General features: G+C 54.1%; 5 protein-coding genes across 5 annotated transcripts; 1 reads left to right on the top strand and 4 right to left on the bottom strand.

The window, feature by feature from the left end:
- Positions 1-97: 97 nt before the first annotated feature.
- On the bottom strand, positions 98-1,609 carry hgo-1 (Homogentisate 1,2-dioxygenase; the record flags this gene model as incomplete). The annotated part of the gene is made up of 1 exon (XM_036635186.1): positions 98-1,609. The coding sequence occupies one exon, from the start codon at positions 1,607-1,609 to the stop codon at positions 98-100; it is 1,512 nt and encodes a 503-aa protein (XP_036499527.1).
- An 815-nt stretch (positions 1,610-2,424) lies between these two features.
- Positions 2,425-3,975, top strand: COX2-0 (Cytochrome P450 monooxygenase COX2; the record flags this gene model as incomplete). The annotated part of the gene is made up of 1 exon (XM_036635185.1): positions 2,425-3,975. One exon carries the CDS (start codon positions 2,425-2,427, stop codon positions 3,973-3,975), a length of 1,551 nt encoding a protein of 516 aa, XP_036499528.1.
- Positions 3,976-4,163: 188 nt separating this feature from the next.
- Positions 4,164-5,957, bottom strand: CGCS363_v003335 (Vegetative incompatibility protein HET-E-1; the record flags this gene model as incomplete). Its single annotated transcript, XM_036635184.1, has 1 exon — positions 4,164-5,957. The coding sequence occupies one exon, from the start codon at positions 5,955-5,957 to the stop codon at positions 4,164-4,166; it is 1,794 nt and encodes a 597-aa protein (XP_036499525.1).
- Positions 5,958-6,401: 444 nt separating this feature from the next.
- On the bottom strand, positions 6,402-8,053 carry CGCS363_v003334 (Satratoxin biosynthesis SC1 cluster protein 4; the record flags this gene model as incomplete). The annotated part of the gene is made up of 8 exons (XM_036635183.1): positions 6,402-6,628; positions 6,685-6,755; positions 6,805-7,187; positions 7,261-7,328; positions 7,394-7,430; positions 7,512-7,696; positions 7,762-7,897; positions 7,961-8,053. The coding sequence occupies 8 exons, from the start codon at positions 8,051-8,053 to the stop codon at positions 6,402-6,404; spliced, it is 1,200 nt and encodes a 399-aa protein (XP_036499526.1).
- Positions 8,054-10,037: 1,984 nt separating this feature from the next.
- Positions 10,038-11,453, bottom strand: CGCS363_v003333 (uncharacterized protein; the record flags this gene model as incomplete). The annotated part of the gene is made up of 3 exons (XM_036635182.1): positions 10,038-10,399; positions 10,456-10,990; positions 11,052-11,453. 3 exons carry the CDS (start codon positions 11,451-11,453, stop codon positions 10,038-10,040), a joined length of 1,299 nt encoding a protein of 432 aa, XP_036499523.1.
- Between the last annotated feature and the right edge of the window lie 973 nt (positions 11,454-12,426).

Here is a 12,426-nt window from a genome sequence, read left to right as displayed (position 1 = left end):
GGCTTAGAGCCACATAAAACTACCTGTTCATTCTGCGTGATGTCATTCTGCGGTCGTATCTCTGTTCTGTAGTCGCAAACCTGCCCAAAAGTTTCTCTCAACTGCTATACCCATTGACAATACCATGGACGCCATTCCCATTGACGGACCCATTCACTTTCCCGTTGACGCTTTTCCTTCCCAGGTTTGACAGCCCTGCCTTGGCCAAAACCTCTTCCACCTCGTCTAGATGCTCAAGGAAGTGAGCCTTGGCTCCATCCCACTGGTCTTCGGCGAGGTGCAAACCCTTTGAGCCCTCGCCCTCAATCGCCCACTGGGTCAGCATGACCGGCACACTGATGTGGAACATGAAAGCCACCGTCCCATCGCATATCCTATCTGGCTTCAAATCCTTTGTCGTCGCATTCTGCCATGTCTCATACGTCTCACCGTGCGGCATGTAGCTCGCCTCATAGCTCAGACCTCCCGGCTCGAGGACGTGACTGCTCCCGCCGTACGTGCCATACAGCAACCCCATCATCTCTGTGGACATGTTGCGATGGTAGTACGGCGGCCGAAAGGTATTCGATGTGGGGATCCACTTGGGCGTAAATACAAGAAAGTCCGTCAGTGAAACCCCCGGAACCTTGGACTTGGCAGTGAGCACACAGTACACCGTCGGATCGGCCTGATCGTGATTGACGTTGGCCACATTGATGAACTTCTCCGTCGCGTACTTGTACGGCACCAGGTTCCCTCGCCAGGCCACAACATCGAAGGGGGTGTGACCCTGCCGGCAGGCGTGCAATGACCCCGCCAGCTTGTACACGATCTCCCAGTCGGACGAATCCACGTCAAAGGACGCGACGGGACTTTCAAAGTCCTGGGGAAGCGCCATGCCGTTTGAGCCAATGGGACCGAGCTCCGGGAGCTCGTAGTGTGTACCGAAGATCTCCTGGATGTAACCGCGACTCGGGCCGTCGGGCAGGAGGACCCGGAAGCGAAGCCCGGCTTGGATCACCGCTAGCTCTCCGGGCCGAACCATAAGCCAGCCTAGCTCGGTTTGGATGTTGAGCCTCCCCTTCTGTGGGAGGATAAGAAAGTCACCATCGTTGTTACAAAACGCCCTGTTACTCATGGACGTTGACGCGGTGTAAATGTGTACGGCGATCCCCTCCCTCAATGTTGGGTCACCTTGTCCACCCACTGTTCGGATACCTTCAACAAAGTCACGCCCTTTTCTGCCCTGCTCGTCTTCCCCTGGTAACTGGAATGGGTCCCACGCCTGCTGTCCCGCCACGTATTTCACCTTGTCATTCAGAGGCGAGAAGCAGGCTTGCAGCAGGGGATTGAGCTCTGGCGAGGGCACGACCTGTCGGTGAGCAACGGACGGCCATATGCGGTACATCCACACATGCTGCAGCGTCGCACGCGAGCTGATGAACGATGAACCGTTCAATTGCTCCGAATACAGATCGAATCTGCATTTCTGAGGCGCATTCTGCCCGGGAGGCAGCGTTCCGGGCACCGCCTCTGAGCAGAACCGATTTCCGAACCCGGTTTGGTACCGGTGAGGATCCGAGTCAGTCGGCTCCGTGGAGAACGCCGAGGCGGCAGTGGCCCCGACCATGGCGCAATTGCTATTTTTTTGTGCGCTGGTGCGTGAGGGGTAGGGTATAAAGGAATCCACGCGGCTGATTGTGACTCGATGATGTAATGTGTTCAGCTGCAGGTCACTGACTAGACGTCCGTTACGTGAGTCGTCTTTTTGTCCGGCGGTCGTTGGGAGGTATTGAAGGAGACGTTGAAATGGAGACGGAGGCGAGAGCCGGTGGGATTTTACGAAAGTCGATGGGAAGTAATGTGTTTCAGGAAGCTGAATATTAGACTCTGAAGAACAGGTGATGATGAAAGCTTCGGTGAGCTCAAGGGCGAGAAATAGAGCGGCCTGGGCCAGAGGTCTGAGCTGCATTCCGCCATCTCTGTGTAAGACATTCTGCGTTCCTTGTCTCATCCTTTTCCGGCAATCTCTGAAGCTTATCGGGGGTAGGCTTGCAAATTGCCGGCAACCGGCAAAGCGCGGGCAAATAATCCGGCAAGCTCTTTGTCCTTCCCCGTCCCCTCTCATCCTTCGTCTCGAGGTTACTGTAGCCCACTAACCCCGAGACGAATGACGGCATTCAGTCAGCGCGAGGCTCGCTAGAGCTTCTACTGATGAACTAATATCAGCGTCTCTTCATTTACATGCTGGGCGACCCTCATCATGTCTTCTCCGGACTTTGGACGCAGGGTATATCGCCAAGAGCCTGGATCCGAAGATCTCTTCTCCTCGGAGGCAGAATTTCTATCCATTACAGCTCCAGGGCCCTCAGTTCGGCTACAAGTTCTGAGACACATGTCTATAATAACCTCCGAACCCCTCCCTTGACATATTTGCCACACGCAATGGCTCTGATCCAATTCGTCACCGTGCACAGCACGCGCCTCTTTGCGATCCTCCTCATCGCGGCTGCGGCTCTAGCTCTGCATAAGCTTATTGCCCGGCGCGGCTCCGCAAAACGCCGGAACCTCCGGCTACCACCGGGCCCACCCGGCGAACCGATCCTAGGCCACCTCCGCATCATACCGACCGACAATCCGGAGTACGCCTACGCCGCTTGGTCGAAAGAGTACAACTCTGATGTGTTGTACTTCAACGTGCTGGGACAGGATGTCGTTGTGCTCAACTCGGTTAAGGCAGCGGTCGACCTGCTCGACAAGCGCGGCGCAAACTACTGCGACCGCCCCCGCTTTGTGCTATTCGAGGAGATGGGATGGAAGAAAACGTTGACATTCCTCCGATGGGGTCCCGAATTCCGCATGCACAGAAAGATTCTCCAGAAGAGCTTTCAAAAGTCGAATATCCAGGTCTACCAAGACTTGCAAGAGAGGGAGGCAAAGACTCTGATTGAGGGGATTCTGAAGCAGCCTGAGGCTTGGGAAACGGCTTTGAGAAGGTTCGCTACTGCCATTGTCATGAACATCGGTTTTGGGGTGGAGGTTAAAAGCGACAATGACCCATATATCCAAATGGCTATCGACGCATCCTACGCTCTCGGCCACGGAGGGGCGCCAGCTGGCACTTTGGTTGATTTCTTCCCATTCATAAAGCACCTCCCAGACTGGCTTATCAGAGATCGCTCTCTCAAGTTTGCCCGAGACTGGAAATGGGCCATCCGGCGGATTCACGACGCACCATATGCCGCAGTCACAGCCCAAAAGTCCCCCGAGCACAGTCTTATCAAGATATTGCTCGACCAGAGAGAGACGCAGTTGAAAAGCGGTTTCTCAGATCTATCAGAGGATGACATCAAAGGGGCTGCCGGGGCTGTTTATGCTGCAGGGCAGGATACGACTTGGTCCACGTTAGTGGTGTTCGTACTCAACATGGTTCTCCACCCTGAAATCCAGGAGAAGGCCCAAAGAATGATTGACGAAGTCGTTGGGGATAAAAGGCTGCCAACATTTGAGGATCGACCAAAACTGCCGTATATCGACTGCATCGTTCAGGAGACATTACGATGGTGCCCTGTGTCACCAATCGGGGTGCCGCACCGGTCGTTACAAGATGATGTTTACGAGGGAATGTTCATTCCCAAGGGATCGCTTGTCTATGCCAATGCGCGTGCAATGACTCACGATGAACACACGTATTCTGACCCTGAATCGTTCAATCCTAATCGTTATATCCCCGTTGAGGAAGGAGGCCTTGGTGAGCCCTTTCCTACGGGACAATTTGGTTTCGGTCGAAGGATATGCGTTGGAAAGCACCTGGCGGAAGCGAGTGTGTGGATCGTGGTTGCATCTATACTGGCAACAATCAGTATTGAGAAAGCAACGGGGCCCGGCGGAAGAAAGATCGTCCCCCGAGTTGAGTTGACTAATGGGCTTACCAGCCATCCAAAACATTTCGAGTGTCAAATTGTCCCAAGGAATAGAAACAAAACATCTTCATAGGTTGATAGCTAGTCACTGGGGCTGCAATAGACGTTCTGATGATCTCAATAAGGCTCACTTCTTTTTCATCATGTGTTTTCTTCCTGATAGGGACATAGCCCGCAACCGAAGCGGGCAGCTCTCTTCCTTTATTTACGGGCTCCATATTGTGAAACCCCCTACTGGGTGAGCTCGAAACTTCCTCAACATTACGGGCTCCATACGGCACCTGTTGAGCTCTGCGATGACCCTTCACTGCCATTCGTGACGCAGTCATTCTCGACGAAATTCGTTACCGCCTTCTTCGGGTCATCATGGGGCGTTATCAATAACAATCTGACTCTTGCGCCATTAAAGTACGGAAGCTCATCTCCCCAAAACTGGACGCGCAACATGCCCTTCACAAAACCTCCCATTCGATCATAGGCCACATCGCCGTTCTGTTTTATTTCGCGCATAAAATCCTCTTTCATTGTTTCCGACTCCTCGGATGGAGCTGCCGAAGCCTGGTCTGTTGCAACATGTAGTCGGCAAATCCAACCACTCAAGCTTTGGTCCATTTTTGCGGTTACGAATCCGAGATAAAGAGAAATTCGTACTTCTTCTTGGTTTTCGTCCAAGTTCGTAAGGATATTGGGGACGTAAATATCGTTGATATTAACGGCTCCGCCTTTGTTCACCATGTCCAGCCACATAATTCTGTCGTGGGAATCGGTTGACAGCTGATGAAATCGGGCCCATGCAGACTGTAGCTTGGTTGACCCAAAGACTGGTAGTATACCATACCTTCCAGCCCAGGCCGAGTCTGTCGAAGGTGACGTTTCCAGTTTCACCCAGGCCGGAATTGGCAACGGCCTTTCCCTGGGTTTGTGTCGGACAACGAGTGGTTTTCGTTTTGAAGATCTCAAAGGTTCAAATAGTCCACGTCGAATCATGAGCGGATTAGGTGGAAATGGTTGCCTTGAGACGTATAGAGTTTTCCCATTGTCGTGGCCGGAGACCTGAATCCATGCCTGTGCTCCCTCGCTGTTTTCGACATCCAAGGCGACAATGTGGCCTGCCATACCTATGTATAGCATAGGGAGCTTTATCGACAAGCCTGCGTTCGTCATTTGATAAATAGAAAGGCCTCCAGTTTCGTCGAGATTTGGATCTCTTCGGCGAAACCTGTGGGAGTTTCTGAACGCCAGAGGCGAGGGTGCGAGAAAACTGGACCAGTTCATTGGTGTAATCGAGTAGATCCATTCCCAGCAAAAGATTGTGTGGTCGTTATCCGACTTTACAATCTCATCCTGGAGTCTTGTAAATGCCTTCATGCCCTCTCCGTATAGCAAAGACATATTGATGTTGAAGAGGCCCAGCATGCAATAGGCAAGATCTTCCTCACGAGTGACTTCCCGTTTCGAGAGCCAGAACATCTTCGTTGATGCATCGGCAGATAAAGGCGACATGGTACCATCGTTGATGAGATAGCCACGATCAATGCCAGTGGCACGGTATATTTCATCACACAGTGACGTTTCTCGGCTTCCGATGCTGGTCCAGTCGTATGCATAGAACACAACGCTGGTTGGGGCTAAGAGTTCCTGTAAGGTCCATCCTCGAGTGAACCAGCGACTTTCTCTGAACCGCTCCATCAGAGCATCCTGGTCGCTTTCATTATTTGTCGTGCCCGTAGGAACATCCACCAAATATGCGTAGCATATCTGAGACTGGGCATACCATTGGAACATGGAGTTAATAGCCTCAGATAACTCTGCTGAGCTCGTCTTGTCGATGCAGTTTGTGTCAACCCACAGCCATTCAAGTCCATCGGCCTTCGCCTGCTGACAGGCTCCATAGATCTTCGAATAGCCGGCTTTTCTGGACGCCTCTTGTAGGTCTTGCCATTCCTGGAACGACACCTCTGCATCTCCCCAGGTATGGGACAGTATGGCGTAAGGTGGTATATCCGACCCTGAGAACTCCTGGAGCTTGAACGAATTTACGTCGATGAGGCGCATTGTGATCAATGAGGCTTGCCATAAGTCGCCGGTCTCAAATCTGGAAAAGGCGGCCGACCTCGTGACCCAGCCGGGAGATTGTGTAAAGAAACAAGAGCTTTTCGTAGCCCCCCAGACGCGAAACTTCTGAGCTTTAATGCTGACGGTGAGAATCAGGCGTCGTTGGGTAGGTAAAAATCAGTGGAACCACGGTTTTTCCTTGTCGCGGATCCCGAGGCGGGCTTCATTGGGGCCACGCATATGCAAGTGAGCGGGACGTCTTGTTAGGTTAGGTACCCTCCGACCAATCAAACACTCTTGGCTTTTACGCAATATTTTCTTCAGCGGTCATAAACGTCATGTGAAGGGCAGCCTGTGGGGGTCTTCTGCTGGAATCTAGACACGTTTCATCTTGTATTTGCTTCAACAACATCGCTCCATCTGCCTTTACCTGACATTGGGTACTTATGGGCTTATGTCTATTGTGTCACACCTCTCCCGTATTGGCGTCTTCGGGTGGAAAATCATGCCGGGGCTTCTCTCTCGTATCTGGTCCGAGCCCAGCTTCTGGCCCTTGTTGTGCCGTCGCAGGATCACTCCCCAGATGAACTGGCGCGTGTTCGGTATGCACGCTACAAATACCGCGACGTAGACCTCAATGTCGGTCCACATGGCGGCTGGCATGATGAACGCTGAAGACGCCGTGTTAGCACCTGTCATGAGGGTCCTGGGGTCGATGAGTGCTCACCAGTTGGGTTGAGCGGATACTTAGCCAGCTCCTTGATAGTCAATATCCGAATGATGCTTACTACTGTGAGGCTTTGAGCTGTTAGCAGCTACTTACGACTCAGGGCAAGGGCAACCTTACAAAAGTCCTAGGCTGAACATGGACATGACGGCAATCTTTTTGCGCCGCTTCATGTTCAACCCCCAAATTTGGGTGGCCGGCAGACCCAGCATCCACAGGTCTAGGGCGACGTTTATAGTGCCCTGCCCCATGCCAGTGTGCTCTATGCTGATGCAATGCCCCTCCGTTTCTCCCGTCCAGAAGGTCCAGGCCAGATTGATGGGTTGGCACTGAAAAAGGGTGATGAGCAGGTAGATGATGCCGACGGAGAAATTGAAGGCATGCGTGCCCCAAACGACCCGTCGAAACTTTTCGTCAGGGAAAATTCTGAGGTACATAAAGAGAATCGAGGCTTTCGCTAGAGTGATGGTGCAGTGATAGAGTACTTGCAGTACGTAGAAGTTCTGTGCGAGTGTCAAAACTACTGCTCCATGGAGAAGGGATCTCTCAAAAATGAGATTCTAGAGGTTCGCGTACTAAGAAAAAGTGCGTAATCTCGTACGGAGTAAGACTCCAGAGATCTCTTCCAGCTCCAAACTTGCCCCCTGTGTGCACGCGTCAGCGAAGCTATATCTTCAGTTGGCGTTTGGCCTTTGCTCTCGTCACTTACAAAGCATGTCCGCCGAGAATAGGCCTAGTAATACGCACTAAAACTTTAGTCAGCTCAAAAGTCCGCCATATAGTCCCATGAGGCGGTATGGGTACATTGCGACATGGGATAAGCTCACGTATGCCAACACGATAGTGGTGTCGTCCGCCCCCCATGTAGCAAGTCGGGCGATCTTGACCGACACGCGAAGTACGACGGCCAGCGTGGGAAGCAGGGCAAATAAGATAATACGGGGCACTACGGTTGCGCCGAATTCGTCGTGTAGTGAGAAATCGCATGCGTCCTGGGTAATCTTTTGCGTCACTGCGTATAGAAGGGAGGAAGTCAGCCGGTTACTATCCAAGGGGTACGGATCCTGTCGTTCTTACCCAGAGCTTCCTTCACGGAGCAGCTTGCCGCAGCACAGCTCTCGACAAAATGGAGAAAGTCGGTATCTTGACACAGACATGCCTGGTCCGTTGTGCTGCAGTCTGAATTGGTGAGGCCTTCTATCAGGCATGGTAACTAGGGGTATACGTCTCAGCATCATCCCTAAAGTGAACGACCGCCATACCATGGATGTCTTACTGTGCAGTTTGGGTTATCATAGAGACGATCGATCTGCGCGAAGGTCGCCAAGGCGAGTGATAAGACAAGAAGCAGCAGCCGAATCGTGTACATGGCTGCGGCCCAAGAGTGAGCGAAACCTCACGCGTCAGACGGCAGGTTCCTCACTGCCGGTCGACGTGGAAAATCGGCAGTTGTGGCTCTTTGAACGTGGTTACTTTTGACGAAATGCAACGCTGGTTTGTCGTGGCATGAAGATGGAAGTTTGGAAAAACGTGATGTCGATTGCCGATAAATCCTATCTAGAACCAATTTCGAGCAAGATACGGAACCCCCACACGTGCTGCTCCGCCAGCCCGCTATCGGCATTCCTAGAGCCTCTTCGCATGTGGCGGGCTTCTCGAAAGGTCCCCTTGTCGCGTGGCTTGCGCCCTCCAGCCAGACAGGACTTCTCCTTCGCGTGAGACTGGTTAAGTAGTAGCGGCAGGCGTCGGAGCTGCCAGGGACATCACCGGATGGAGACTAGCCCAGCCGAGCGAGGCGAGAGCTTTACACTGAATGCGGCGTCTACATACCCAAAGAGGAAAATGCCACAGTTTATCCCAGGTTGGTTCCGGGGATGCATCTCCAGCATCTTGATCGAGACCTCAAAGGAAGCGCCATTGTCGGCGGCAAGGGCTGAAAGAGCCTCACGCCTCTTTGCAGGTTTCACCGGTCTCCTCACCGAATCGCCGACCCCGGCTGGGCAGCCATGGCGATTAGACCAAAGTTTCATGCCGGGCGGTGTCGTTAGGAGTGTACCGTTCAGCCGCCGATGCCCACGCCGACTCCGCGGGCTGCACCCGAGTGCAATCTCGCCCGCCGCAGCCCTGGCCCCTCCTATCATATCGCGGACGGCCAAACGAACAAACACTTTTATAACTCCCTTACTGGGCGCATGAGCCTGGTTTTTCTATCATCGCGATAGAACAGCCCTTCCTGAGATCGCATCGTTGAGATTCCTGGTCCCTCATGAAAATCATCAGGCTTGGCGGGCCGCGAAACGGCCCCGACTCCAAGTGGATCCGCCGAGGAAATCGCCGATCGGCGTCCGGGGAAGGGTGGGTCTCGGTGCCATGATCCACTCCGCCTTGGCACGTCCCGGAGATCTGGAAAGCGTCCCGCTCCAGGCCTTGTTTATCCCGCCTGCACACCCACCGATCGGCGCCTAATCAATCTCTCATGTATGTTTCCCTGCTTTTCGCCTGCCATCTACCTTACTACCCTGCATTACCTCCCCGGCCCCCAGTATTCCTTCCAATGGGCTGTAAGGTTGGTGGTCCAGGCTCGCTCTCTTGTTTCCTCCTCCGCGGATTGGCATTCTACTTTGCCATCTCACCTTTCCCATTCCACGGAGCTTTTGCGATGCTGAAACCTCGCCCGCGACCCTCCGCATCCGCATGACAGCCGCGCGCCATGGATCGAAGCTTAGCCGTTCTCTCGGAACACGGCCCTCGGTGCATTTCAGCCGTGCTCTTCGGCTCGAGGCTCCTCTCCATCGGGCCTAAGCGTGTTTGTCTTCCATGCACATGGAAAAATGCGCAGCATTTCCGACTTAATGGATCCAAGCAGAGAGGAAAGCTTATGGTAAAGTCAACTCCGCCAAGAACAAGCGCTCGGAAATCTTAAAAGCAGTTGCTCAACAATGCTTGCCTCCCTCTTGGAGGCGATTTCTGTTATTCATAGGGAGTATGTCATTATTTAAGCTCGGGCTGTATTCATTCGTTCGCCTCCCTCAAGCCCCAAAGCTTCCTTCTAGCCATGGCTCGAAATTCATCCCAAATGTTCAAAAGACGGCGACATGCTCATGTCAGTCTCAATCAAACCCAAAGTCTCCCAAGGCTCGAAACTCCCCGAAAGAATCTTGGCTCCTCGCCCCAATTATGCGAGGACACCTAAACCCATTTCCATGTTGCCCCCTTGGTATGACTGTTTTCCGATACAGCAAACACATGATAATCCCCAAAAATCAATGCTTGATAAACTTCTATTCGCAATGGATATTACAACCCCGGTTTCATGCGCCCGTTAAACCAAAAGTCCGCTTTCGTGAAAACATTTATGCACCATCCTCCACCGCGGCGAACCGCTCCTCGGCCATGGAGGCCTCGGGGTCGGTCCAGTTGACGGGCTTGTGGATGCGCAGGAGGCGCAGGAAGTAGTCCTCGATAACCAGCAGGTTGAGGAGGACGCCGTTGCAGTTCCACGCAATGCCGCAGACGATGGCGCCAGCGACGGCGTCGAGGACGAAGTGGTTCGCGGTCGCGACGATGGCGGTGAGGATGAGGGCGGGGTAGGACATGCCGGCGGCGACGATGGCGAAGCGCTTCCAGGGGCGCGAGCGGATCGAGGGCAGCGGGAGGGTGGCGACGGTCAGGCCGATGAGGAGGGAGTAACCGAAGTGCAGCGAGGGCATGGCAGCTATAGTCATGTCAGCATATCGTGATATAAATGAGCATATCCTGAGTTTGGCGTACCATATTGGTTGCAGAACTTGTTAGTGGTCCAGACACTGCTCTCGCCGTCGGCGCTGTGAACCGTGTCCACGAACCCGAAGCTCTTAGCCTCGCCGGCATCGGGGCCGTTGTAGGTGGGGTCACTCAGCAGGCGAGGAGGCATGCAGGGCCACAGGGTGAAGACGACGAAGGCGAGCAGGTTGCAGGTGGCCATGGTGCGACGACGGGCCTCGTACAGCGCAGGGCCGGCCGAGTTCCACCTAACGTTCTCGTTGCCGCCGAGCTTGGTGGAGATGGCGCGGCGTCTGCGGGTGGTCGTGACGTAGTACAAGATGACGAGGAAGAGGATGGTGCCGGGGATGTGGATGAAGGAGTAGATGCGGTTGATCCAGTGCATGACGGTGGGCAGCTGGAGGAAGTACTGCTGGACGGGCACCTCGATGAAGACGTGCAGGCGCTGCTCGAGGTGGATGAGCTGCAGGGCGTGCTTGCGGGCGACGTCGACGGTGCCCTCGTTGAGGGTCAGAGCCGTGAAGGCTCGGCCGACTTGGTAGACCTAGTATCAAACAATGTTAGGTGAGGCTGAAGACTGCTAACAGAAGAAGGCCTTTGCTTACCCAGTAGATCAGGGCCCAGTACCACGCCTCCACCAAGAACGGGAACTTGCGGAGCACGCGGGAGAGAAGGCGGTCCTTGAATACTCTGGTGTTTGGTGATGACACCATGCGCTGGTAGCCAAAGAACTTGATCCGTCGCATGCGTCGGGGCGGCTCCTCCTGCGGCGTCAACGTCGATGATGAGCTCCATGCGCCGACCGAGAGCAGCGACTCTTCCGAGTCGGGTGTCGAGTTGCCGGAGCGGCGCTCGTCGGAGCGCTTGTGTTCGACATCGTCAAAGTCGGATCCCCTCCACCCCAGGTTGTCGTAGGCGTTGCTGTTTCCGGTGTTGCGGTTGAAGTAGGTCCCGCCGAAGAGTAGGGTGATTACCACCAAGGGCTCTGCCACGGCACCGATACCCATATTTTCTGTCTCCTGCGCGGGTGTGTGGGCTGGTGGTGGTGGTGGTGGTGAGGTCGAGTGTGGCAGATGGGAAAGAGGTGAAAGCTGATGACGGAAGAAACAGCCGACCTGATGGGGAAGTTGGTGATGACTGAGTGAGGAGTGAGGGAAACTGGAGACTTGGCCGCGTCCAGGTCCGCCGGCGCCGCTTCCTATATGAAGAGCGGGAGGCTCGGGAAGGGGGTGCGTTGGTTCTCCCGAGGCGGTAGCGGATGGGATGGGAATCTGACGGACGAAGCCCACCGGGGAATGGTTCGTTGAGGTCCAATGACAGACACGAGCGATCGGAAGGGGGTGCTTGTCGGTTACGTGAGATTAAGATTGGTCCCGAACTCCAAAGGGGGCGAACGGTGCTAATAAGCTATGCGACGTGGTGCTGCCTTGTATGCCTTATGCGGGTGATGGGGTGGATGAGGCAAGGTTGTAGGTGGATGAGTTGTTGATGAAGTAAGAGGAACAGAGAGTGGTGAAGGGAGAGCTGGCGATGGGGAAATATTGAATGAGACGGTACATAAGGTACGGTAAGCCAACATGCATCACACAGCAGCAGCAGGCAGAAGGGCAGAATTCAGATAGGTAACGGGAAGCATGGGTGATGAGATGGAGCATGGTCGTAGGTGATAGCGACCATAATAGAACAGAAAACATTGGACATCGGCACAGTTTTGCGCACAACGGCCCTCAGCCCAGGCTCGGCACAACCCACCAAGCTGGACCTTGTCGTCTTTTGCCCGACCCGACCGCGTATGGATGGGATGGATTGTACTTTGCAGAGTGCCAAAGAAGGCCAAGAACACACAACAGTCGCAGACAAGGTTGGCGACCAGGGGTTCCCTCTGCCATTGCGCAGCGCTGCGAATACCGCACAAATCCTCCTGAGCGGTCGTTCGCACCTCGCACCTCGCATTTCGCATTGCCTCCACTATGTCTCTGT

The sequence above is a fragment of the Colletotrichum siamense genome, assembly GCF_013390195.1.
Source record: "Colletotrichum siamense strain Cg363 chromosome Unknown KSG_Cg363_contig02, whole genome shotgun sequence".
Taxonomy (NCBI): domain Eukaryota; kingdom Fungi; phylum Ascomycota; class Sordariomycetes; order Glomerellales; family Glomerellaceae; genus Colletotrichum; species Colletotrichum siamense.
Note: the sequence above shows the minus strand (reverse complement) of the source record. Positions and strands in the feature narration are given on the sequence as shown.